The sequence below is a fragment of the Electrophorus electricus genome, chromosome 8 (genome assembly GCF_041902795.1).
Source record: "Electrophorus electricus isolate QZ-2024a chromosome 8, ASM4190279v1, whole genome shotgun sequence".
In the NCBI taxonomy this organism is placed as follows: domain Eukaryota; kingdom Metazoa; phylum Chordata; class Actinopteri; order Gymnotiformes; family Gymnotidae; genus Electrophorus; species Electrophorus electricus.
Window position 1 is genome coordinate 29,637,691 of NC_137504.1, and position 27,733 is coordinate 29,665,423.

General features: G+C 43.0%; 1 protein-coding gene across 3 annotated transcripts; it reads right to left on the reverse strand.

Annotated features, from left to right (window-relative positions):
* Nucleotides 1-330: 330 nt before the first annotated feature.
* rasa4 (RAS p21 protein activator 4) lies at nucleotides 331-27,648 on the reverse strand. Of its 3 annotated transcripts, none has more exons than XM_081719627.1 (22): nucleotides 27,289-27,647; nucleotides 24,437-24,776; nucleotides 24,286-24,342; nucleotides 22,473-22,581; nucleotides 22,100-22,161; nucleotides 16,153-16,285; nucleotides 15,635-15,716; nucleotides 13,989-14,123; nucleotides 13,322-13,413; nucleotides 10,166-10,283; nucleotides 9,642-9,795; nucleotides 9,468-9,532; nucleotides 9,157-9,269; nucleotides 8,009-8,201; nucleotides 7,366-7,503; nucleotides 6,343-6,487; nucleotides 5,798-5,970; nucleotides 5,534-5,671; nucleotides 4,737-4,872; nucleotides 3,249-3,369; nucleotides 2,916-2,974; nucleotides 331-2,792 (listed from the first exon to the last, which is right to left on the reverse strand). In XM_081719627.1, exons 4-22 carry the CDS (start codon nucleotides 22,490-22,492, stop codon nucleotides 2,665-2,667), a joined length of 2,205 nt encoding a protein of 734 aa, XP_081575753.1. In that variant the 5' UTR covers nucleotides 22,493-22,581; nucleotides 24,286-24,342; nucleotides 24,437-24,776; nucleotides 27,289-27,647; the 3' UTR covers nucleotides 331-2,664. The 3 variants fall into 3 exon arrangements, with proteins under 3 accessions (XP_081575753.1, XP_081575752.1, XP_026871690.2); XM_081719626.1 differs by having other exon boundaries at nucleotides 22,473-22,586; XM_027015889.3 differs by lacking the exon at nucleotides 24,437-24,776 and having other exon boundaries at nucleotides 22,473-22,586; nucleotides 27,289-27,648.
* Nucleotides 27,649-27,733: the final 85 nt, after the last annotated feature.

Here is a 27,733-nt window from a genome sequence, read left to right on the forward strand (position 1 = left end):
CTTATTTCTTTTCTGTCTTTCTTTTCTTTCCTTTTTATTTACTTCTTATATCGTACTTATGAGCTTTCTAAAATTTGACATGTTGATATTGTCTGTTGGGATAAGACACGCGTTAGCATACACGTCACACATCGGCGTGTTCGGAATCAGTCGACTCATCCAGAGCACGAACGTGTGGGAAATGTGTGGGTTGGAGGGGGAGGGGGAAGCATATGGACCTCTCAAGTTTCAGGCGAGTGCAGACGCAGTAAACAGGAAACAATCCTTCCGTTTGTAAATACAGTGTTTCGTTGAAACGGGTTCTTTGGTAAAAACGAATACTGCACGCAATGCTTATTTACTCAGGCAAAGCTTTATTAACCTTCCATTATAGTTGAAGGACTGGTAAACATTTTTTATTCTGGTTCATAGCCTTATTAGCTACCAAGCAATTTCTGAATTACACCGAAATAAATATTAATCTAAATGTATATGAAAAAGAGGTTTGAACTGACTTCTGAACTTCATGTCCGGTGATCTCACTTAACCTCATAGCTATTATATTATCAGTTGTTTCAGTCTCAGGTTAGACGCTGGGAAATCATTTTGCCATTCGTTCCTGAACCTATACACTTTTTGAATTACAGTCTCCAGAATTCAAATTTAAAGGGAAAAGGCAATCTATTAAGATAATAATGAAAATAAATCCTTTCAGGCGACGTTATGCAAACCACACAGACAATCCTAAAATTAGCCTTCTCCAAGCCTCATGAATGAATGAACAGCTCCTGGTCTTGAATGTAGCCTATACCCACAGAACCAGGAAAGCATTCATATAATCCAAGAATTAAAATAAGAATTCAGAGAGCATCCAGCTTCCCCGAAGCCACACAAAATCAACAACAATAATTATACACACCCTAACGGGTTTTCATCGTACAGAAAACATCTGAACGTCATATTGTATTTGCCTGATGTGAACTATTCTACGCCGAGTTCCCTAAAAACAAAATTCCACAATTTATAATACAACTTCTAAAAGGTCTTTCCCAAAAGAACCTTATATTAAAACAGGATCATCACTGACTAAGGCATTGTACATTGTAGTGTAGGCTAGTGTTTTATAGGAAAACTGTCCATAATGTGTCATAAATACGTCAGTGCTTTAGAGCCATCTAGTGGACAAAAGGGGCTGTTACCTTCAGTCCAGATTTTAAAAAGTGTCCATAACCTACATTCAGGTTAGGACAAAAACAAAAATCCAGAAGCAAAACATCAGAAAAACACAATACATACATGTTTATAATACAAACTAGATAGGCCCATGATACAAATACAAATTAGACACCTGAAATGACAAAGTATGTTGACAGTAAGAACAGACATTTTTAAACTTGCTTCACGTGGTTAGATTTTAATAATTAATAAATGTATCAATACTGAGTGCAAATGAGGGCTCCCAAGAGACATATCCGTAGTACGCTGCCAATGAAACTGGGGTGCTAGATGCCATATATTGTCAGGAGTCCAGCAGGAACGCAATTGGCTGAATTCCCAAGGGAACGGGAGGGATGTTAATGGTCCCTTTGTTAGGCTCTGTATTATAAATTGCATTTATATGAATCTGCATGTCCATTTTAAACAAAAGGTTTGTAGGTACTCACTTTTCTCTTGCAATCTTTATTTTCCATCCAGCACAATGCTCTTTCATTTCCCATCACTGTGCATAATAAAATGCAATTGCAATCACTTGCTTATGAGCTCCCAGCACTGACGTGTTTATCAAAAGAAGGGGGAGGAAAAAGACTTCATGCATATCACAGTATAGTGTTGTAGCATTTTGTATCATATTATGACATCTGCATCGTGACATGCATCACATCAGAAAGTCTTTTCCAATCCCTGGCCCCATCACCTTCCCCCATAATGAATCCGTCATGCATCTGTGCAGTTCATGGGTCAAAAAGCCACGGATAACATGTAGCTTAAAAAGACTCCACGGCTGACCTTGTGCCATCAGAAGCAGCATGTGCATTTCTGGGAGCCATTCGAGCCTGGGAACTGGACAGGAATAAATAATGCCAAACAGTAAAAACACATAAAAGTAGTAAAGAGAGAGTGTCAATGCATGTCTCCTTGCACTAATTAAGACCAGGAAATGTTTGAGTTTTTTTCAAACATCGGTTGCATTGTAAACATCTGTATAATTGCAACCAAAAGCATTCCATACTTTTTCACAAAATAAAAGCATGCACAACAGTAATTTATGGAACAACCAATCAGATATGATGGCAAAAGCTTTAAAAAATGGTTGTAAACAAGAACAATCAGCTAATCACTTTTATAAAAATACAAGATTTTGCAATTGGCAACTATTTGCCTGTTGCACTAATAGTCTTTAACAGGTATGCTCATGACATACACACTGATGGGAATTATGCACTGAATGAACAGTTAGGTCTGTCCTTGATCAGAGCTTTTGGAAATAGCCCTCGAGACACAACCAGTCGCTTCAATATAACAACCAGTAACCAGAGTCTCAAAGACTTTCAAAATGATTTCTGGCCAGGTGCCACGACTCGATGGCAGATCTCCACTGTAAACCCTGCCGATGAAGTGACGGGTGGGGGTGGGGGGTGGGGTCAGGGAGCAATGGACGGCGTCCGCCTTGTGGGGCTCTGCTGTCTACGTCTGCAGCTCCAGGAAAACGTTCCGGTACTTCAAGCGCTCCTTCGCCTCCACGGCAGCATGGGCGTCGCGTAGGTCCTGCAGGATCCGGAAGAGACTCGTCAGGACGTCCGCCTTCTTCTCACCTGGAAGCCCAAAGCGCAGGGAAAACACGAACCGTGTTAAGAAGACGGGACGACGCTGGCCTGCGCCGCCATTCCACACCACTGCCAGACTTCTTTGATTTTTTATTTGATTTTTTTCAGTACCTTTTTGGGAGTCGGCGTCATCACCCTCCTCTTGCTTTATCAGTTCATAATATTTATCCCTGGAAACCACCAGAAAGCATAATCTGTTAATCTATTAATCTTTCTGACATAATCTGTTGATCTTTCTGGCAATATGAACAATAGGGTATATGACTGTGTTTTAGATTAAGTTTAAACAGAACTTTATTAAATGTAGCTGCTATTGTTTAACTGTAGTGTATTAATCATTTGTTATTGCTGCTATTGCTCCCCCAAAACGCGCAAGTCACAGAGAAAACGGCTTCCAAAATGAGCCGTGAAAGGAAAGTAAGGCTGTTTTTGCTGAGCGACTACCTCATGGGGCTCTGGACACTGCTGAGGTGCCGGTAAATAAGTTGCGCTTCCAAGTCTGGATCCAGCGGATCATACCATTCCTGCAGGGTGACACCATGCCGGGTCTTATCACAGCCTGGGTCTGTGGGTGGGGACAGCGAGGGAAAGCAAGTTATGGAGAGACCGTGCTGGGTCCATTAATACACACGTCCACTGGAGCTGCACCTAAATCGACTGTTTCCAGTGAGATCATTTAAAGTTCTGAATGTAGTAAGCAAACAAGACATTTTACAGCTGGAGATGTTGCTAGAACCATGATATTTAAAAAATGAAATATTGATATTATGTTAATAATACACATATGATGAGAACGTAAATGACTCCAGTGCCAGTAACTAAGGCAGATGTTATGGTTTAGGGATCTTTTCTTTATATGTACATCTGGTTCCCTTTCACTATCCATTAAATAACGAGATTGTTCTTTTCAAATGCTTTCATTTGGTCATGGTTACAGAGGCTCTTTATGTCACTACACTCATATTTTCAGTGGAATTAATTTGCCAAAAAAGAGACAAAACACAGTTTTAATATTAATTTTATAGTACTGACTGATAGAATTGTTATTGTTGTTGTGTTATAGCTTTTCTACACTGGTCTGGCATAAGTAGTCGTCACCTGGCATGTCAGTCAACACATGGGATACTTGGTAAACTTGGAAATTTACTAGGCTTGCAACACCACATAAAAGTTAGTGACAACTGAGTCGTTGTGGTCTGAAATAAGAGGATAAAACAAAAAATTATATAATTTAGTATTGGTTAGCAATACTAGCTACCCATGGGAATACTAGCAGATACACTGAGTAACAAATGCTCAATACCAGATCACACATCATAGGCTAATAAATATTTAACTTTATCAATTTACACTGGTACTTAATTAACATAAATAGTATTTTGCTAGCCAAACATCAGTTATCCATGTTGGGTCATATATGCACAGCACAGAAGTATGTGGACCTAGCCTCCTCATACGCAGCTCTCTGATTTAAAGCTTGCTGCTGGCTACTACTGAACAGGGCGCACTCAGCGAGTTCAGTTTCTCCTGAGGGTGCATATTTTTTTTTCAAATTTTCTATAGATATCGCGATAATATCGTTAGCGTGCATTCTTTTGACCATGGTAATTGTGAAGTGAAAATCTGATATCATGACAGCCGCCCTATTTACAGCTGAGGAGTCTAAGTACAGTCTCATTCCCCCAGCCGTCACTGAGAGGTTGAGTCATAACGCATAGAAATGACCTAATGTGGGCACCAGTGATGGGGAATCTCACTGGCTGTGTGACTCTCTTATGACAGAGGATGACATCATTTGTTTCCCTCATCATCTGTTGACTCTGCATCTGTAAGCAACTGCTTGGCTCCGCCCACAAATGGTTAGGGTTTAAATCTCAGTGTGGTGACAGTGGGAAATGGAGGCCAGAATAACAGTGCGAACACCTGCAGTACCTGTTTTCTCCTTCTGGTGGCAGCAGCTCCATCTCTCAGCTTTGTAGATGCCTGGGTGATAGCAGCTCATAGTGTTGGCATTGTGGCTGCATGCCTTCCGTAAAGCAGAAAGCCACTGATTCAGTTCATTTACACTCTAGAGAAAAAGTGGGTGGGCAGAGAGACACAGAGACATAATTCAGCTTCAGCTGTCTGAAAGATATGTCCCCTTCCTCTCTGCAAACATTCAAATATTTATGCCCATGCCTGCTAATCGAATAGGCGTACACGCACAGCCTCGATACTGTTTAACAGAGACCCTTTTCTGTGCAACCCTCTAACCCAAATGTTCCGAATCTAGTTCCCAAGCCCTTGCACGTTTTTGTGCAACCAGGAATCAGGGTTTATAGAACATGAAGAGCGTTCATACCTGGAACAGAACAAAGACACGACCCGGGTGACTTGCACTCCATTTCAATTCAATCGCCACGTTCTGCAACTTGACTTGCAACTTAACTAGCAATGTATTAAAACACTGTGGTGACCAACGGATTGTTGTTAAACCACTCACACTGTTAAAGAAGGACCTGCATTATTTTATCAAAGATTATTTGTTTGTTGAATCATGTGAATGGGATGTTTCATTACACATCTGGAACATCTGAAATTAGTGAAGATGCTCACAGCAGACCAACCCTAGACCACAGCCCTCCGTGATTACACTATTGCAAAAAGCCAATATTAAGATAACAATTAGGAAAGGATATATAGTGCAGGCTGGGTTTGAGTGGCAGGGCCCTGCTCTATTTGGAGTGTACCTTGCAGTCCAGGTAGAGCGTCTCCTGCTGGCCCGAGTCTTCGCTAGAGATGATCTGCATGACGTTGGCGCTGCCAAAGCACTTCTCCTCCACCTTCTCCACCGCCCGTATCTTCGGCAGCGAGATGAACGAGCTCTTCTGCGTGGACGCAAACACATTAGGGAACAAGTGCTCCTCTGACATCCTCTACCCCAGGGCTGCATGGCTGTGGTAGGGGAGCGTCAGACAGGCGGCAGGTTTGTCATAGGCAGCCATTGGACTCACCTTGGAATGCTGCGCTCGCGAATAGGAAAGAAGGTCTTTGCTGAGAGTCACGTAGTACTTCTTAAAGGGCGAGGTCATGGGTATGCACTTGTCTTTGGTCTTGTGGAGGAAGAGGAAGCCTTCCTTTTCCATGCTACCACATCGGAGACTCATGCGAGTCTGCAGATCCAAATCTAGAGGACATACACAAATGAAAGGTATATACTGTCCCCAGACAGCGATGTATATTCACTATTCACACTGTATGTCTGATTATTATGCATGTAGTCTTTATTGCTTGACTGGGGCCCCTCTGTTTATACTGGTTATAGGAATAAACCATAAAACCTTTAAAAGTAAGTATGAGAGAACATAAGAAACCAGAAAAAAGAATCTAGTAATAATAACAGAAAAAAATAGTAATCCCAGTAGAGACAATTCTGCATAAGGTCCTACGAGAGCAAACACATCTCCAGCTCAGACGTGACACATTCGGAATGTGTGCCCGCCACCTCACGATTCCCATTCCGGTTTTTGACCGTAATTCCACAGCTGGGGCAGCTCACCCTCTGACTCCTGGCAGAAGACCAGGCGGGTGATGAAGTCTTTGAGCTGGCTGATGCCCTGCTGGATGGCAGGCTGGAGTGGCACCATCCACGGCTCCTTGGAGCAGCACACCAGGGTGTCCAGGTTGCCGACGGTCTGCACCGCCTGGGAACAGAAGACCATTGACATGTGCATTAACAAATGTGTTCCCAAGATGTTTTCATGCCCTTGCAGTTCTGATCCCTGCAGAACGACTAACAAGTTATTGTGCTTAAACACAACATTAAGGCTCCCTTAACATTATTCAAGGGTAGTAGTTAATATGAACAAACCATTTGCAATTTCTAAAGTCAATGTTTTTCCTTCTCGTCATTATGTAACATTCTACAGTTTAGTAAAACTGCCTTTATTTATTCTTGCTAATAATCAAGTGTTCATCATAGTTTATTTGCCCATGGGACACAGTAAAGACAGTTAACAGAGATGTTATAATGCTGTTAAACTTTGTTAACATTACTTAAGGTTGTCTAATGCTGAAATGGTCGGTCTGTTAAATAATGCTTATTAATGCTAAAATTAAAGTTTTGTTAATGTTACCTGATGTTGTAAATAATGTCAGTTAGGGCATTGTGTCAATGAATGTCAATTGTTAAAATAATTTTATAAAACAGTGTACAAACATCATGTATTAATCTGTAGCACAATTCTAAACAGGAAAATTGGATATTGTTGCTTATTGTAAATGTACAGATGTAACTAACTGGCCATAGAGCAGGGACGCCTAGCAGGGACACCTAGCAGGAACGCCCAGAGAGACGCCCAGCAGGAATGCCTAGCTGTTTCCTGAATATCTTCCATCCTGTAGATTCATTTCAAAACACCTGTAACATTCATATGAAACTTAAAGCTTTCATTAACTGGCTTTCATTAACTGCAGGAGTTCTCCCAGAGAAGCAGGGGGCTGAGCAGGGGGCGGAGCAGGGGGCGGAGCAGGGGGTTGAGCAGGGGGCGGAGCAGGGGGCGGAGCAGGGGGCGGAGTGTACCTTAGCCAGGAGTAGGAGGGTGCGGCTGGTGCGGGCATCCGCATGCTTCTCCCGCAGGTGGAAGAGTTTAGGCGACATGATGGCTGGGGAGATGAAGCGTAAGCACAGGAAGCTTGTCACGGCGATGAACTTCACTTTCTGCCAAAGACAGGAAATGGAACCCCGACTGACTATGGGAAGCAGCACTGCTGCTACAGGACAAGTTTACAGTTTTCCAACAAATAAAAAAAATTTGCTGTCATGTTTTTAGAAAGGAGCATAACACAAACTTGCTCATAGCATTAGTACTGTAGCTTCTCACTGGGCCTAAACACAGTCTAATTAGGAAACTTGTTTAAAATAAGTGTAATATCAAATTTGAGCATAAATTTCTGCTTTGCACCCAAATGTAGCCAAAATGGCTTTGAAGACGTCAATAAAAACACAAACAAACAAGCAAACAAACAAAACTCAATAGAGAGCATATGCGTAATGTTTAAGGACACATGAAAGGACACATAACTTAGATGAGTAAAAACTACTTAAAATGAAGAAAAGCAGCTTAACAAAACATTCCAATTACTACACATCTGTGAAAACCATCATAATACCCCATACGACCCATGAGCCCGTTTTAGAAAGCCCATCCCTCCTGGGCGCATACCCTGTACTCCGGCTCTGGGAAACGAGCTTGGACCTGGCGGTAGAGCTGTTGGAAGGCCTGGCAGAGCAGCAGGGGGCAGTAGAGAGCCGACTGCAGGAGAGCAGCCATGAGCTCGGACAAGTACGACTGGAGCAGAGCCGAGCTCTGCTGGATCACGTCGGCTTCCGTCTGCACGCGGTGCAGCCCCGCACACCTGTGGCCACAGAGATCTTTAACGAAGCCATGGATAAAAAAAATATTTCCCACTTTTCTAAAAGCACATTGGCGTTCTGTCCAGGGTTGGTTTCTGCTTTGCACCATGCGATGACAAAGGGATCAACTCTGGCCTCCTAGACCCTGAATTGGATTAAGGTGAGAAGATGAATGGCGGTTCGTGATTCACCATTTACACTGTAAGGTCCTGCCAGGTTCCCCGCTGTTGTAAAAACAAGCCTTTCATATTAGTTTTAATGAGGTTACCAAATAATTTGAATTAATTACTGAATAACATGTCCTAAGATGAAGAACTGAATAAGACAGCTGGAATTTAAAAGGTTAAAAATGTAATAATCATTATAAAACCATCTCAGCTTGGTTTCAGTGTGATAAATGACATTTATCGGGCATCTGGCCTTCACGGGATGGCATCGCTGGAGCAGATGAGCTGAGTTCTGCACGTTAATCAAGCAGGATACAGCGCTAGCTCCAGCTGTAGTGGGCCCAGGTGTGGCTTTTCACAGGGTATTAGTTCCTGGAGCATGACAGAGGCCCTCAGACGCACTGGAGGAGGTTGAGAGGGAGGACGCAGACGCGTTTGCCTCGCGTTTGTTGAAGCTGAATCATGCCCTGCTCACGCTGCCGTTACATGGGAATATAGAGGCATTTCTGGAGTTTGCCTCTGACCTCGAATCGCTTACTGGGCCTGAAGAAGGGAGATGGGAGAGGAAGATGCAACCTGCTACCAGTCCTGGACTCTCCAGAAGAACCCAGTTGGCCCAGCTGAAGAGGTCTGTTCCCTGTGCTAATGAGCACAGCCCTACACTAAGCACACTTTTGAGCCCAGATCCTGAGGGGGGCACAGATCTTACCAGATCATCTAGTCCCGTCAACTGCTTAATCCTACGTATAGCTCCGTGCGTGAGATTGAACGGTGCCGTAATTTTCCTTACCCTGCTTCTTTCAACTCCACCTTATTAGGATCCAGTTCCACGTACTTCTTGTCCTCGAAAATGCGGTTGATGGTGGGGCCCAGAAGCCTGTGCAGATACTGCATGCCAGCCACCTGCAAGCACGGATGGATCCGGCAGGTTTTAGCTGATCACACGGGAAGAACCTCACCCGTTACGGAGTGCTCAGGATTGCATACCACAAGACATGACACACGACAGCCTTTAATCAGCTAAAGAAAAAAGTGATGTGTGTTTACTGCATTCCTTGCATCACTTTGCATCACCCAGATTGTTTTATGGGGCAATTTTACCTTAAGAAAGGATTCCATAGATTTGGAAGCTAAAGAGTTGCTCCTGAACAAAGTGTTGGGTTCAGCTGAGGAACAGAAATAAACAGGAAATCACCAACAGGCCATCAGCTCTTCAAAGCACAAATGCCACACCGTTTTGTTAATAAATTACGCAAGGGTCATGTGCGTACTCACTTGTCTTTTCCAGCTCAAGTTTGAACAACATGTCCAGGAACTCCTTAATTAGCCCTTGACCCAAGAAGAGCTTCACCAGGTTATTGGCCACTTCCTGCCTGTTCTCAGAGGTTGTTGTCTCGTCGATTAGCATGATCAGATCGGGCCAGTTACCCTATGACATCAAATACATTAACCAGTATTATGAGAAATCTTACTATAGTGTCAGGGCCAACCAGCTTCAACACAAGTATAATAAATAAACAAGGCTGCATCATTTATTTGAATTTATAACATAAAATTAAAGTCTGTTTCAATGTAAACAGAAAAACATCAAGAATCTTTATTTATTTATTACTGATTTGTTTACTTATGATTTATTACCAATTTATTTAAAAACAAATCATACTGAGAATTACAAGTATACATCCAAACCAAGATAAATTCAACCATCAGTCATTAAACAATATCTAAAAATGTTTTTAAATTAGAATTACTGTGGATTCTCTTGTAGGAGGTGGAACATGTTAGAGAGCCTGACTCACATTGAGGTGCGTCCCGACAGACTGACTCAGGAGCTCTGTGAGCGGCTTGTAATGGCTGGACGGCAGGACTGTCTCATCACGGAGCCTCAGCTGCAGACGCAGGGAGCCCAGAGTGCCTCTTAAAGAGAGAGAGAGAGAGAGAGAGAGGGGGAGAGAGAGAGACAGACAGACAGAGAGACAGAGAGAGAGACAGAGAGACAACAGACTGAGTGACGCCTCTGTAATCATCATGTAGCCTAAAGGTACTTAACTCTCCACACTGGCAACACAAAGAAAACAAGGTCACCAGTTTTAATAGATCAAAGAAAAAGTGTGCGATACTAAAGTGTGATACTGAAGTGTGATACTAAAGTGTGATACTAAAATGTGTTTAGCTTTAGTCTTATAAAGATGAATAGAGACGAAATGAATGACCAAAACAAACAAACAAAAAAACAAGCTCTGAGTCACTTCACTTAAAGTATTCCAGGAAATGTGGCCAGCAGGGCAAATAATAAAGAAAATGGCTCCATTATAGTGTCTATCCTTGGCAAAAAGCCTCATAAAAGAAACAGAAAGGCAGACTTTACGGCCGCGCGGGTAGACGTCATTTCCCAAGTTGATGAAACAAACTAAAAATGAAGGCATAGGGGCATCCAGGCACAGGGAGCAGAGCAACACCCTAGGCCTGTGCTTGTAAAAGCACATCGCACACAGCACGTGCTGTTCACACACCTGGGGTACGGGAGTCTGTCTTTTGTTATGGTATTTTTTTTCACGTTGGACGTTTTGAGGATTGCTTTCTGTTCCAGCCAAGCGACACTTTGTTTTTAACAAGTGTCCCCTGCAACATTCATCTCCGCTCCGTCCAACTCTGCCGCCTCTGGTTTATGACAAAGTGTGATAAAATTACTGGGGCATAAAATTTAAACCAAAAAAAATTAGCACTGTTTATCCTCTGCCGTCTTTGTTCGGGAGCCCCTGACCGCGATGTTTTGATTGAGTCTGTTTGTAGCGTGTCCACTCCTTGTTGGCCCCTCGCTCAACCTGATCTTGACACCAAAGGGGTAATGTCCTTGTCCAGAGTGACGTACAGAAGTGCTTTGTATTCTCTACCAAGTACAAATTCTCGTGCGAGCATAGATCGGTCATAGTGTCAACAATACTCAGTTAAAGCCTGAGCTAAAATTGAAATGGATTTTTTCTCTGAGCGACTCAGTGAAGAGGTGGGACTTTAGTCTTCGTTTGAAGACAGTCGATGTCTTATGGACAGCCAGGGGAAGTTCATTCCAGCACCTGGGTGCCAGGAGTTCTGATGCACTCAAGAGAAAGAGCTCGAAGAGGGTCTATCAATGGCTGGGCTCCCAATGGCAGGCAACAGATGGAGGGCCATCAAAAATACAATCAAGAAGAAGGCAGTGCAGCAGGTTGGGGGGGGGGGGGGCAAAATAAACAAGAACAAGAATAGCAGCTTGACTCGGTCACTGGGAAGAGGGTAGGTTGGGGGGACTGGTAGATTATGGGCACTTAATGGGAGACTTTTCATATCACCGAGTTCATTCGAATGTCATCACTCCAAGAGAGAGGGCGCTGCAGGCAAAACATGTGAAACTCATCTCAGCATTGTGCTGCAGACATTTAGATACCCAAGGCCTGCACTGAAATGGCCTTGCTGGAAGAGATCACTTTTGGCTTGTCCTCAAACTGTTGTAAACAACTAGTCTTGATAGACTGTGGCTTTAATAAAATATTTTATTTTTAATGAATAAATGATTTGGCTGAATTTAATAAATGATTGGACAGAACTGGATTATATATTTTATTTTACTGTTGTGTTTTACCTCCCTGCACATATATTAAGAAATGAATAAGTCCTAAAAAGCAAAAATCTTGGCAAAAAAGTATACTGACTGACACAGAGAAATGAAAAATTCTAACTTCACAATAATGTAACATTATTACATAAAGATCAAGGTGAAAATAATCATTTGTGTGAAATTGGCACTGACATTTTAATGCCATTTTTTCACCTTTTTTAAAGCAGGGAAATATTGATGAAGCTTAACCAAATAAGATTTTCACTAAATTCAAACTCTAAGTGTCTTTGTTGGGATGTCCACGTTCAGTTTAGTGCATATCCAACAAAGAACTGAAATACTTGATAATACTCATGTAAGTCACACAAACGAAGATAATAAATTTTTCGATAATGTTGTTGCCTTTTTACAAATTAGTCTCATAACCACTTAGAAAACGGGAAATTTCAGAATGTAGAACATTTCGCTAAAAAATTATAAACCTTTATAGAATCAGTCCATCCATTTAATCATTCTTCATTTCAACTGTGTCATGACTGTAATCCCTCTCTTCATTTCACAAGCTGGATGATTATTGGATGTTCTTACCAAATGCTTGCTTCTAATCCTTTCCAACCTTTCCTGTTTCATTGGTTACATGAATTGGAACACTGATGACACTGTAGCTGATCTGAGACCAGTTTAGTGTCTGAGGTAAAGGTCCGATGAAGTGGACATGGTCTCTCCATTGAGTGAGTGAATGAATGAATGAATAAATTGAATAATTAATTAATGAAAAGGTGAAAGATATGGCTTGTAATATTTGTTATGCTTCCTCCCAATCAAACTCCTGGAGTTTTTACATAAGCTCTGTCATTCCTCTGCTCTTGCGCATGCCTGCTTTATAATCATCCCAAAATATCCACATGATGAAGGAGCGTGAGACAAGAAAGAGAGAGAGAGAGAGAGAGAGAGAGAGAGAGAGAGAGAGAGAGTGAGAGAGAGAGAGAGAGAGAGAGAGAGAGAGGAATTTAGCAACAGAAATATTAGTACTCCCTGTCACATGGCTGGAAACAGATGCACACGCATCTGTGAGAACAGCCCAGTCTGTGAGAACAGCCCAGTCTGTGAGAACAGCCCTCCATGTCAAAGCCATGAAGACATGAACAGGCACACGCCCACACACATTCTCAGACATGAACTTCCTCCAGTGCTGTGGACAGAGTTTCCACATACGGTTTATGTTTATACTCATTCCGAACGACTGTGAAGTGCCACCGCAGTGCCTGTAATGTCCACATCCGTGCCCCACAGGCCAGGCCAGGCACTGAGGTGGCCCCTGTGGGGATTGTGCACCCTGGCCGGGTCGGCAGGCACTCACTCGTCCTGGCTGTGCTTGGGTTCGTCAGGTCCCAGGTGAAACCAGCCCTCCTCTTGCTGCGCCAGCTGAAGCCTGTTGATGCTGAACAGGACCTGGGGGTGAACAGCAGACACGCAGTCAGACAGCTTGACGATTAAATGCCAAGGCAAGGCGAGCCAGCGATGATGGTCAAGGAGTTTATTTTTGCAGAAGGGGAATTCAACATTACTGACTGTTTAACTTCAGACAAAATAAAATTAACAGAAGAGAATCTACAAACTTTGTAAAGCCACTATGCAACAATTTTACTTGAAGTACCTATTTTGTAAAATCAGACAATGAACATTGAACAAAAAAAAAACAAGACAAATGTAACAAAAATGAATTAAAAAAGAACAACAAAAAAGACACACTCCCCATCCAGCAGCCCAACAGCTTACTATCTTCCTCGTTCAATCAAATGCACACATACTTGTTTCAAATAAAGGTCATTGACACAAGCCGGTTCCAAGCAGCCTAATTTTGGCGTCTTTCACCTTGTTCCACTCCACAGGTTTAGCTGTTCCTTGGGTGAGCTCACTAGAATCTCACCAGATCTCACCAGACTAATGGGCAAAGCTCAGATGACTGAAGATACCTGCTGTTCGACTGAGCATGCGCTGGTGAGAACACCCATGGTAAAGCTCACCTTTCCCAGAAAGTCGTTCTTGCTGACCAAGTCCCAGTCCCACACCTCCACAGTGAGAAGGCTGTCAGCCAGGGGGTCATCCAGCTCAAACTCAAAGCTTTCGTTCCAGCGTGGATAACAAGACTTCTTTACCACCTACAGGAGTGTTTGGTAAAACCAGTATCAGTACTAAAGTAGCTAACAACGGAGCCCAACACGGATTTCCATCTGCTTTTAGACACCTTGTGAATTTCCCCTCTGAGATTAATGAAGTGATCTATCCATCTATAATATCTTTAAACTCCTTGGTCTGATCGACAAAGACCTTCAAGTGTATATATATACTGTCATTACCCAGTCTATCACAGTCATGACTTGATCAATTACTGTCTACAGTTTCCCTGACACAAGTAAGCCTTTAGCAGGATCTGCAAATATTAATTTTTGTTAGAAGTGTACTTCACCCAAAACTGCTAGGATAACATTTCTGAAAACTTATGGATAGGTAGTAGAAGAAATATTATCACTATACAAATAAAATCATGCTAAAGCAAGGTTATACCTATTCCATTCATTTTTGGATAAAGTATTCAAAATAAAATCAATAATTCGTAATACACAATTATTGTTTGCATCCTCTTTCCAGAGAAACATCTAAAGACACAGAAACATTTACTGTTTGAAAATAACTGCTAAATTTCCCAGTGTTAAAGCTCTCAGTGAGAGTGTCTTGCATGAATATAAGGTATGAAAGCAGCTATTTTAATGAGGTCTCCTGTTGAAAAACTGGACAGTGACCCTTTAACAGTGTAAGGTCAGGTCAGGACTAGAAGAAATCTGTGTCCAAGAAACCACTGTTATGATAGAAAAACAGTAACCACATGCAGTTAGGGTCTTTTCAGAAACGTTTTCCAAGGCAGTGCAGAGGTTCTGTGAAAGGGAGACTGTATGTGTGCATGCGAGGATGGAACAAGGTGACATCGGCGAAAGAACTGAGGATTCATCCAGGAAAGAGGAGGTGCTTAGATGAGACAGCAAAGGGGTCCTGCACTATACTGGCTACGGAGCTGCTCAAATCAGCCCGGCCAATGTCCAAACGGCAGGTTACATTCCATAGCTCGCAGGACATCAGTACCTCTTCCACTAGAGTGAAGAATTCCAGCACAGGTGTATAGGAAGGTGAAACGGACATTCGCCAGGAGAAGAGCGGCGAGCAGGAGAGGGTGAAATAGTTGGTGAAAGAAAAAGGAATTGGGCAGAGAGTTAAGGTTAGACGGCCAGGTGAAACAGACATGATGGTCTGGAGGAGTGTTAATGATGATCACCGGGGAAGCCAGCATGGATCTGCTGTGTTGGCGAATGCATGGTGATGTAGCAGGTAAAATGGGCACCCCGTATTCATTAACACTGACGGTGGGGCTGCATATGGCCTTAGTCACCAGGGAGGTGAGGTGTCATAGGCTTAATTCACCGAAACACCAGCGAAAGAAGGTGCCTACATGACGACTAAGAGTTCGCAATGTGGAGGTTTCTAGTATGAAGCAAGTGGGATGGGTTCTATGTGAAACTCTAAGGGTTTGGCGCAGGGTATTTGACATCTAATCCTTTGTGTAATTACAACTACAGCACTTGGCTGTTGGATGAGAGGAAAGGGATCGTTTCCTTACCACACTCTCCTGGCTTTTGCCGTTGTATCTGACTCTGACGAATGGATCTGAGGCACCATTGCGGTCTTTTTTCGCAAGATCTCTGGAAAAAAAAACAAGAACAGATGAATAAGTCACTGAAGTCAACCCATCTTCTCAAAGCCTGTCTTTAGGACAGGTCAGTTGTTGTTCTGTACCCAATGTTCAAGCCAATACTGACGTGCAATGTTCAAGCTAATATGATTTGCTGGTTAATAAGGCCATACTTGGATAATATACTAATATGGGTGAAGTAGCTCCCATGAGCTCCTATATGGCTTTATTTAAATATTGTACCCTATTGTACCCTAATATTACAAAGAAGTGTCTGCCATCACAAAATGTTTGTTACACAGTTTATCAAATATTTAAATTGATCCATAGGTGGGTTTTTTTTTTTTTTTTTTACAGCAGCAGCGTTTTTTCAGTGGGAAGCAACAATTCAATGCTTACGCAGCCAAATCTGCATTTGACATGCATTCATGTTCCAAGTGTGTCACCTGGCTTCCAGGACTCTGCAGCGCAACCTGCGAGGAACTTTCCCGTCCCCGAGCAAGGAGATCTGCAGGTGGATCTCCCCCTGGACCTCCTCATCTGGATCTATCTCAGTCAGGTTCATCCAGCAATCCAGACCTGCAACCCAGCAAGGACAGATGTAGTCAGCTATGGAAATGCAACATGAATTTACAAACATGAAATATGGCATATGTATACTACACATATATGCTGCAATACAAGAAATTCAAAGACACACAGCATGCATATAGGAAAAAGACAAAATAAAGGGAAAATGGAGATAGAAAAATAAAGATGATGAAATCTAAATAAGCTATCTGTTTCTGATATGAAATATTTCATCTTCATTTTTTTGAAGATTTGGCCAATTGTCTCTGCTACTGGGATGAAGTGATTTCTTCTATTATACGGCTCCACCCAATCTGAAAGAGTGAAAGGAAAAAAAGCTCTTTCTTCAAACCATGGGGAGCCACACACCACCTCCTTCCTCACGCGACATCTGTTGCTCCTTCAGAACTCCAGAAGGTCAACACATTTGGGGGAGAGCACTGATGGCACAGCTGGGTAAACATGACCGGGCACATGTCCAGAGAGATTTCAGCAGCTTTCGTACATCCAGGGACTAGTCAAGCATTGAAGCCTAAAGACATACGGCCATAAACAACAAAAACAAGCCCTTGCTACTAAACATCTCGACATCTTAAGAAATGAACTTACGTGAAACCAAGCAACTGTGTGACTCCACAAATGTGCTATGTGTGACAGGGTTGGGATTGGAGTGGGGTGGCAATTAGCAATACTTGAATAAATCAGTTTGTAAAAATCAAGTTTGTAAAACTGTTTTTTTCTTGCATTATAAATATATGTGAAAAGTGGAGGGATGGGAAGACATTTGGGATGGGCTTTAGAGAAATGTCCGTGGGCAGTCTTGTTTGTGGCAGATTTTTGCTGCAATCAGCTAACAGAATTTCTACTCCTCCAGACATGTTCACTCATTATGAAATCACATTTGGCTACATGACACTAGGCTTTTCATTTCTACCAAAGTATATAGGTTTAAACAGCCTTTAAACTGCACAAATGTTTGTATTATACTGACTTTTAAATATAAAATAAATATATAATAAAATATGTAACATTATAATTAAGGGAAAAGGGGATTACAATTATTATTATTATTATTATTATTATTATTATTATTATTATTATTATTATTATTTCAATTGTGATATGGCTTGAAATATACTAAAACCACATTGGTGACACTGTATGCATTTTGTCTTAAACGAACACAGTTACCCTTGGTGAATAGTGAGAATATTTCGATTTATTTCAGCAAAACACCTACAGACCACTCTTTAGGAATATCTGATGTAAGGCAACATGTAAACTGTGCACAATCAAAGTAATCACAAAGCCATCGTTCACAGGTAATGAGGAGCACTGCCTGCTGATGATATACATCATGTGACATGAAAAATGTCCATCATTAAATATTACGCTATAGCATTTACTTCGTTGTGATGCAAAACACACTTTACAGCAATTTCTTCCATCATTTGGACAATATTTTGCATTAAGGTAACACAAGCATGGATGTTACAATGAACGATAGAATGATGAATCACTGGCCGGGATGCAGAGAGGGAATGAATGTTTGGCTGATTGACAACTGTTCCAATGGAGGAGAGTGAATGCAACACAGAACAGGGTAATTCTAATTACATGCGGTTTTACCTTTAACTAGCCTAGCTAAATGTTAGTGGGAAGTGTGCTAGCAGTTACCTAACTTGCTAGAGAAGTAGCTAGCTAACTAACTGCTAACACATGCTTACAGTATTACATGTAGGTAGTTGTGGATGTCCCTTACAAAAGTTAATTTATGGGTAATAAAGATAAAGATCAACTTCACCACTATGAACAACATAAATCCCACTGTTTTAGAACTACATAAGGTTGTTCCGTCATAGCACAATATAATGTAATAAAAAATAGGTCATCGTCCTCGCAATACAAAATTACCTATACTGAGATATGACATTTTGGTCATACTGTAGCCCTAGCCCTAGGTCATACTGTAGCCCTAGCCCTAGGTCATACTGTATAGCCCTAGCCCTAGGTCATACTGTATAGCCCTAGCCCTAGGTCATACTGTAGCCCTAGCCCTAGGTCATACTGTATAGCCCTAGCCCTAGGTCATACTGTAGCCCTAGCCCTAGGTCATACTGTAGCCCTAGCCCTAGGTCATACTGTAGCCATAGCCCTAGGTTATACTGTATAGCCCTAGCCCTAGGTCATACTGTAGCCCTAGCCCTAGGTCATACTGTAGCCCTAGCCCTAGATCATACTGTAGCCCTAGCTCTAGGTCATACTGTAGCCCTAGCCCTAGATCATACTGTAGCCCTAGCTCTAGGTCATACTGTAGCCCTAGCCCTAGATCATACTGTAGCCCTAGCCCTAGGTCATACTGTAGCCCTAGCCCTAGGTCATACTGTAGCCCTAGCCCTAGGTCATACTGTAGCCCTAATAGTGAGACTCTGAGATGTCAGTGCTGCAATAGCTATTCCAGTAAGCACACTCACTTGGATACTGCATAAACACACATTCAAACATAGCCTAATAGAAGTACTGTATACATACATACATACATACATATCTACATACACATAGACTGTACAGCAGAAAGAAGAGATATAGGATCATGTTGATACACCATATCTTTCCTCTTTGTCTCTGGCTCTAAGAAGCTTAGTGTAAGAGAATTCATTTTTACAGCTTAACTTGATGGCTGGCCTGTAAAATTCGGCAATATGGCACATTATCACATTCCAAACTCACAAACCCAACAGGAACCAAGTCAGAATCACCCAATTTATCAAAAAAAATCCAATTCATCACCTAGAAATGCTGTTATGATTCCAGATGCTTTCATTGTGCCTGGCATACCAAAGAAAGTCGTGGATTTTTCCAAGGCCTGGTAAAACTACAAATGACCAACCCGGCATTTCTGGACTACAAATTAAAACCAACGGCTCAATACAAAATGACTCACAGCTTTCTTTGCCAAGCCAGTGCACTATGTAAAGCATGGGCAAATTCACAGTGCTTCTCAGTCCGGTCCCAGGTACCAAAATCCGTCCCACTCTTTTGCTCTCGCCCAACCTGCAACACATTCGAAGCAAGACGGACTACCTGGTGCAGCAAGAAGCACTGGATTAAGAGGCACTGGACTGGGAGACACCATGAACACCTCTTACACTGCATCCATGTGTATGTGTATGCCTGTGTGTAAGTATATAAATGGACAGACATTCTGCATTCAGTCTAACCCTTCAGCTGTTATCAGCATCAACTCTGCGGCGGCGGAATGGTTGAGAGAGTGTGTTTCTTCCCTATTAGTATTCCAGAGAAAAGCTTCCATTATGCCAGTTTGAAAATGAACCCCCCACCCCACCCCCCGCTAGGCAAAACTTGCCACTTAGCTGAATGGAAAGAACTCCTTCATTCTTCTCCGCCTATCACTGAGAGAAGGGGGATTCAAAACGCAACAGAGTAATTTCCAAATGTGACAGTATTATGCTTTGGCACGCAGAAGCTTTAATGAGGCCAGAAACATTGGTCAGTTGCTTGCCACTGAGATTGGCCTGACACTACCGTCTGCACCATTGTGACCTCACACTTAGGAAAAAAAGTAATAAGGAGGAGAGAATTAATTTAATCTAGTCCACCATCTCCAGGGGAAACGCAGCAAAACACTGTTTTTTTACTAGGTGCTGCACTGTGGGGGAGAGGGGAAAATTGGATTGAAAATAACTATAATAGCTGCCTGACAGGCTGTTTGATAGCGCTCTCCTCAGTCTGGCCCACTGGACCACACGCACCAGAATTAGATTATACAATTGCAGTGGCAGCCCAGTACGTGACAGTCATACCGACGCAGCCCAAAGAAATGTAGAAAAAAGAAATCATTTTAAAGGGATTTCAACGTCCTTTACAACATGACAGCCACAGCATTTCGGTGTACGACAGCTGGCAACTGAAGGGTCTACAGGAAATGCGTTGCCTCATAAGACACCTGCGTGCACGCGCAGACACACACACACACACACAAACACACACAAGCACGTGCACCAGAGGATAACCTTTAAAGAGAGAACATCCCCACTTCAAACAGTGGCCATAGCCTCTTTTACCTGTCCCAAGGTCAATCGGTTTTGATCTACAGTTCCCAGACCTGTAAATACAAAGGCCAAAAACACACTGGACAGAGTTGGGGGGGAAAAAAAGCTTTTTCCTGATCTAATCCTATTTTTCTTTGCCAACTCTGTGTTCTGTGTAACCAAATATAATGAGAATAGTACAGGCTATGGCTGTCCCTCCCCCTGAATAATGTGAAATGTTAAGTTAGTGGCAGTGACTCAAACCTGCCTGGAACTGTGAGACGCTTGTGTCTACCTCTTCATCTTTGCTCATCATATTCCACCCATCATCACCATTATGACATCACCACATTTGCATTAGGCTCCTCCAGTGCAACTGCATTCATTACCAACGCAGTCACACGGCAGTGCATTATGATGTCGGACTCTGTAAACTTCGACCCAAGCTAGGTTTCTTGCCACCTCTGTGTTTTCCACACGGTCTCCGTGTGTCACAAAGTTGTCCAAATGTGCCTTAAGCCAAGCTGTTATTCCACATGGAGCAGTCAAAGCTCTGTGTGTGTGTGTGTGTGTGTGTGTGTGTGTGTGTGTGTGTGTGTGTGTGTGTGCAGACGTGTGACTCAGGTCTCACTCCTCTCAAGGTTAGATTTCTGGGGAGGGGCCCCGGTCACCTCGTGTGTTCGCCTCCAGCTGTGTAATGCATTCACACCCTGTCAGCCCCATCAGTGTGGGGTGTGCGCTTCTATTTCCGTGCTCTCCGCGACTAGGCCTTCTTGCTAAATGGTACTGCTTGACTTTGGAGAAAAAATACACAAAGGCAGCTTGCCCTCTGTGGAGAGAGAGGCAGTTACATAGACAGGGAGTTAGAGGACAGGGGGAAAGATAGATACACAGAGAAAACAGAGAACAAGAGAGCATATAACTTGTAGATGTGTGCACCTTAAATGCACGATTAGGACTAATGTACTGTAGAACCCACAAACAGCCTGAGAATTCCATTGTTTTTCAATAAGAGCGTTAAAGCCACACACATACACACACACACACACACACACTCTCACATCTCAGTGAAGCAGTGCAAGAAGTGCTGCAAGGGACCTCTGACCTGTGGGGTAGACATCCTACTGCCAGGTCAGGCTCTGGCCGATGCTGAGAGCAAGACTCTAGTCCGCTCACAACAATGGCCACTCCCGCTGCGCGCCATGACTCAGTGCCCCCCCACCCCTGCTCATTAGACTCCTGAACATAGGTTCCAGCTTCAGGCCCCGCCCCTCAATGAGTCAGCCCGCCAACACCGACTCCAACAGCTAACAGCCCCCTGGGTGGAGCGCCATCGAGATCGGGATCACCTGGTGCTTTAAGAATGTCTGAGCCCTGCTCATCTCAAGTGTGGGGGCAGGCTCCAATAGGACAATTAATGACTAACTGTTGTGACCAAAAAAACAAAGCACCAAAAAAAAAGGTGTCTGAGTTATAAGGCACAGATGAAAGCACTGGACAAAGCCCAATGTGAGATGAGAATAAAGAAAGCCAGATGTGTGTGTAAGAGAACACTGCTCATTTGGAAACTGAACTTAAACAACAGGAAGTATCAAATGATAGAAGAGTGGTGCGACAATGCAGTCGTATGACTTGATCATAAGCCCCTCATTGGTGTGCTTCATGACTCCGGGGAAGGAGCTCCTGAAGGAATTCACGGAATCAAGCACACAACATGCGCCGACCAACACCAGCAGGCTGAGGGAGAAGCTCCAGCAAGTGTCGTGCCTACCTTGTGGTTTAGCAGTGAGAGCCTCTTTTCTGATCGACACCTTGCCGATGACGTCGTCGCGGCTGGAACCAAATGAAGAAATCACCTGAGCTGAGTTGTACATGTCTGAGTCAGTAACTACATTCAAAGACCTGCACCTTACAATATCAGACATTCCCAACAGTAGGAGGTTTAGCCCAAATTAATTCATATCTTGACACTCTCCGTGGTATAGAAAGCACAATTATGGTTAGCAATGGGGCATTGTTAATTGCTCCGTTAGCTCATTATCCTGAAATAGCACAGTGAGCGGGGATATAAATGAACGTGATGAAGTGAACGGGGTGGAGAGAACACCAGTGTTCGTGCCTGGGAGGCATGAGGAGGTGCTGACCTGAGGGAGTCCTCATCCATCACATGCAGGGACACGGTGTGAAAGGATGGAGGCACATGCACGTTGTACTCCTCGCCCCAAAAAGGGGACAGCGTCTTCCATATTGTGGCTGTCCTAGGTAAAAAAAAAAAAAAAAAAAAAAAAAAGTTGAAAAAGCAAAAGTTTAAAATTGAATTTTATTAATCTCTCAAAAGAAGCGAACGTGAAAGAATATTTCCCTCATATAGACTACGATTGCTTAGAAAATATATAAAAGCTTTTAGGGACCAGAAGACCTACTGGTAAGTGCTATTTTAATTGTGCTTTTTAAATTTTATTTATAATTAGCTACGTTTCTATATATCAGATAAGGTAAATCATTAGGAGGTAGTAAGTGTTTAAATTAAGTATATGCTTTTATTTTATATCAACATTGTTAGAGGGCGGGTTGGTGGTTGGTGGCCCAGTGGTTGGTCAATATTATTAAGCAAAAAGAAAGGCTTTTGAGTTCTGCATGTCCCTCCAAACTAGAAGGAGACATCCCTATGGACCTTTAACTTCCATTTTTGCTAAAGTTGATTTTCTCACATTATGTGGTATTCATTTGAGTGTAATTTTTCCAACACTTTGCATGAATGACCAGCAAGAGAAATGTCACTGGATTCTGAACAGATGAAATCATGAGAAAAAGGTCAAAACATGAACCCTAACCCCACTAGTCCTACCTTTAACCATTCTAACATGACTCCACAGACAGCGGAGCAGCAAATGCTGCAATTACACCTTGCAACACAAGTCAAGGGTGCATCAAAGGGCAAACTCCAATCTTAGGCACACTAAAGAGAGGTTGCTTGTCCACATGACTTATTGAAAAGATAATCCTTAACAACAGTTTAATAAACAAACCAAGCAAAGTCACAAATGGCTGGTGGTCTTGCTACAAAACAAACTCGGCACGCTATATCTCGATTCTCTATCAAGCAAACTCTTCATGACACATAGAACAAGTTGATGGCTGAAATGATCTAATGTGATTCGGAGCACGAAATCCTCACCTTATCAAGTGAGTTGACATTCAGTGGCTAGGAACAGAAAAAACTCGAATCACCTAGTAAAACATTAACCATGCAGCTCCTGTGCCTCTTACAGTGAACACAAGTCTGAGCTCAAAAACAAAAGAAAAAAGGTCAAATGGCTGATTGTTTTTGTTGCAATTTCATGTGTTTTGTTATTCAACACAACCACATGTAAACACTCCCTGAACCATTTAGTCTCTAAATGATAAGCCTGGTCTTCACTGACACACTTTTCAACCACCAAACATCCCGTCCCGACAACAGGCAATGCATAAAATTTAAACACCCCATTTCAGCAGGGCATTTTAAGTACATCTGGAGAAATAATCCCTCAGTGACGTGAGCAAAATGTTGCTACCAAGGGCCATAAAAATCACGGGACATTTTGCATGTTTGCAGCAGACACAAACGCAGTGAGGTTTTCCTCACGCCAAGGTCTGAGTCATGGCGCACTTTGGTTTGCAGGGATTGCACCACCAGTCTCAAGACAGGGTGTGTGCTGCGTAACAGATGCAATAGATGAAAATAACAACATCCCCCCCACACACACACACGCCTTTTGGCCTCCCAGTTGAGCAGTATATTCCATGGTTTCAGTTATGGACAGCGAAGAGCTTTGATGCGGGATGATGAGGAGCCATCTCACTTTAAGCTTGTTAAATCTAAGATATTTGACTCAGGAGGACACAGAGCTGAGTACATCAGCAGTAGCTAACCTGGGCTAGGGAGGGAAAACACAGAAATTAGTCATACTGTACCTTATAATGGCCTCGTTATCAATTCTCACAATGCAGTAGGGATCGCTGCTCCCAGTGCTGAATGGGGAGAAAAAGAAACATATTACACAAGGAAGTGTTGCAATTATTTCCCACAGACAGGCATGTGATCAACAATGTTGATCATTCAGACCTGTTGTTGTGTTACCAGGGCGCCACGTGACGTGACACAATGCTACTTGGATTTTCCGAGAACGGCTCGACTATGCAGATTCCTGTGCTGAGCCACGCTTCAGTACGTGAGGAATCCTTATAGCGCATGGCCTCCGTTTGGTGATGCGCGAAGAAAATATTAACATAAAAGGGAGATCTTCTTTTCTTTCCAGTCCATGTTCCCCTTTCATCCCATATGCCACAGGTAGGGAGGAGCGTCTCCTTTGGTGTTGTCAAAGCACACACCAAAGACTGCACCCACACTGAGGCGTCCATGGTGAAGCCTTTGGAGAACACCAGTTCAAAGGACCAGTCAAGACCTAGACAGACAGACAGACGGACAGACTTACAGGCAGACAGACATAACATGATGTCCCTGGGTGATCAGTTAGAGATGTGCTTTCATGTCACACCACTGAAAAAACAGTGGTTCCCTCCCTTGAAATTACAGAAATGATGGTTCAGACGCCTCCTTTTTGTATGAAAATGGAAATGACATTAACTATAACTAGAACCGTCCTTTCCCCAAGGATATGCAGTTTTTCCAGCACAAGCCACCCTGTCTGCCCTGGTCAGACAGTCCTTGTCTCTGATGTTGGGGTTGAACACTGGCTGATCAAAACATCACACTCAGTAGGGTTTTTTTCCCCTACTTGCACAGGCACGCTAGCCAGAGTCACGCATAGTGGTTAGGGGACTTGAATTAGCCCATTCTCACTTAAAAAAAAAATTTGTAACAAGTTGGAAGTTAGTGATGAGACAGAGGGAATGCTGTTTGTCTAAGTGAAGACATTTCAGTTCCTCCAGGGGGTAATAACCGGTAGTGGTGGTAGCATTCATGAGCACTTTGTGTGTTTCTGGAGGAGACAGAGGGCAGACAGGCAAGTGTATAAGATTATTCATCTTCGTCTTTTGTTATCAGAGTACTGGGTGCGGAGCAGTTGTGTACGTGCTGGGGGTGGCACTGATAGAGTCAGGTACCACATCCGACAACCACACGGTTCGGCAGTTGAACCACGTACAATCATTTACAAGACACCTGCAGGAAGATGACAACAAAGGAAAGGACGCACACATGCAAACACACTTCCTCTTGGTCTCTGTAAGCAGACTGTTTAGGACTGTTGCTCTGGATAATCAAGTCTGAGAATGGCACAGTCCAGCCATTCTTTCTGTTCTAAAGCCAAGTCTGGCGCGTTCCAGAGGTTTCAGATTAAATGGGTTTTTTTATTTGTTCATAAAAGATCGCAGCCATTCAATTCTGTGTCTTGGCACTGTGTCTGACAGGAAGCGTACATGTCGGTTTATTTGTAAGTACGAATACGTACGAATCTTTTGATCTTTCAGCTAACAAGAGACTGCACGAGATCACGAAACTGCTCTGTATCAGCTCCCCCAATGCTCTGTTTCAATACTGAAAATATTTTAAACGAACATGTTTCAACTGGTTTCCATTATCTTGTTTCTAGCGCGCAAAACAATAAGAATCAAAAAGACCCGTGAATCTGATGCCGCACTTCGCAATTTCAATGGGCATGATTCGCAAAAGCACGTATAAAGACTTTGATCATTTTCATTATTGACTGATTCTGCGCCCAGCTTCCAGTTTTGCACTTGAATTGGAGATCGGTGCGGAGGATATTGTTCCCCTTAAGCCTGAATGTGGGGCATGTGTAGGTAGGGCTGTTGGTGAAAGCTCTCGGATGCAAGCTGTCGCTGTTCAGCAATGTCGCCAGTGTAAGTGTAAACACTCCGCACGACACCTGACCCTGAGATTCATCACCCTCACATAGATACGACGCGAAACAACAACCATGCAAGCATCAAGAAATGGTGCACTGCTCCACAGTGCTTTAACTGAGACAATACCGGAGACTCTGGCGGAACGGTTAGGGGAGACACCGTAACACCCTATTTCACACTGACGTAACCCCGTTCACGCCGTGTTAAGGACTGTTGAATACCTCATTAGTGACTAATATTTTCCTAACACGACGCGAATACACAGTCCTAGGAAATAAGCCATTGTTAAAGTCACAGGCGTGAGCAAAAGATTAAAATGTAGATTTTTATAACTCGCGCTCGCGGAAAGCAAGGAGAACTCGCTGCACTTCGACTTGGATCGGAGTTGTGCCAGGCTGAAATGGTCAAGTGGGAACGTAGTTGAGTCTTTATCATCTGTCACTGGGAACAGATGTTTATGCTGAAATTTGGCATGTGCTTACACATTAACACCAAACAGTTTACACGAGAAGTGTGTGTTGCACTTGCCCAGCGCGTGGTGCATTAGGTAGAACAGAGCCCTTTCACCATATCCACTTTGCTGCATTCGGCTGTAGCCTACTCAAAGCTCTTTACAGAAAATAAAAGTGCGTGACCATGAAATGATAATGATAATTAAATATTTTGGTATTTGATATTTTAAGCTAGAACAGGAATCTAGTAAGAACAACTTCCTACAGGTATCCGTTTGTGTGTGTGTGTGTGTGTGTGTGCGTCTGCACTATTTTAAAAAGCTTTTAAAAAACCAAGCCGATGAAGCATCTTTGTCTGTTACCCATTTCAACACATGAACAGCTCGCGTGCTGTTCACGAGGCATTCTTCTATTGCCAATGTTACCTTCGACATCACACGTCTGTTTAAACCTCAAACTCGGATCTCCGCTCAAAATGAATTCAAGCTTCCTCTTTTCATGCTGTCAGGTCTTCCCAGGATTAATTAAAGAGATCCGGTGAACGTTGTTCAACTTGAAATATTTTCAGCGATTTCAGCTCACTCGCTCAGCATAGGAACCCACAATAGAAAGACCCGTATAAAAAACTAATACTTACATATCCTTGATGGGCAGATTTTTCCCTTCCACTATTCGGATGAACAATGTGCTTCGTTTAGCCATCGCTGCGTCTCGGGTGCCCCGTAAGATGTTAGGAGTGACACGCTGGGCTTTCAACAGGCGTTGACAGCTGCATTCCTCCCAATAAGAGGTGCGACGCCGCACAACAACATTCTGAACATTGCACCTATATAACACCGAGACCCCAGTCTAATTTCAACAGTCCTATTCAAAAATAGTCTGCGGTGAAAGGCAGTGGTCTCACAGACTAGTACTCGGACGTTTGCCTTGCGTGCGTGTTCAATTTGTGCGCGAGCAGTGGTAGAACTGTTTGTGCGGGGAGTGACCAGCTGAGACATTTTAGAATTGCATTGGCCAGACTGGGACGTGACGCCCTTTCTTTTTGCGCTTTCCCGGGAAATGAAGTCCTCTGATGACGTTCT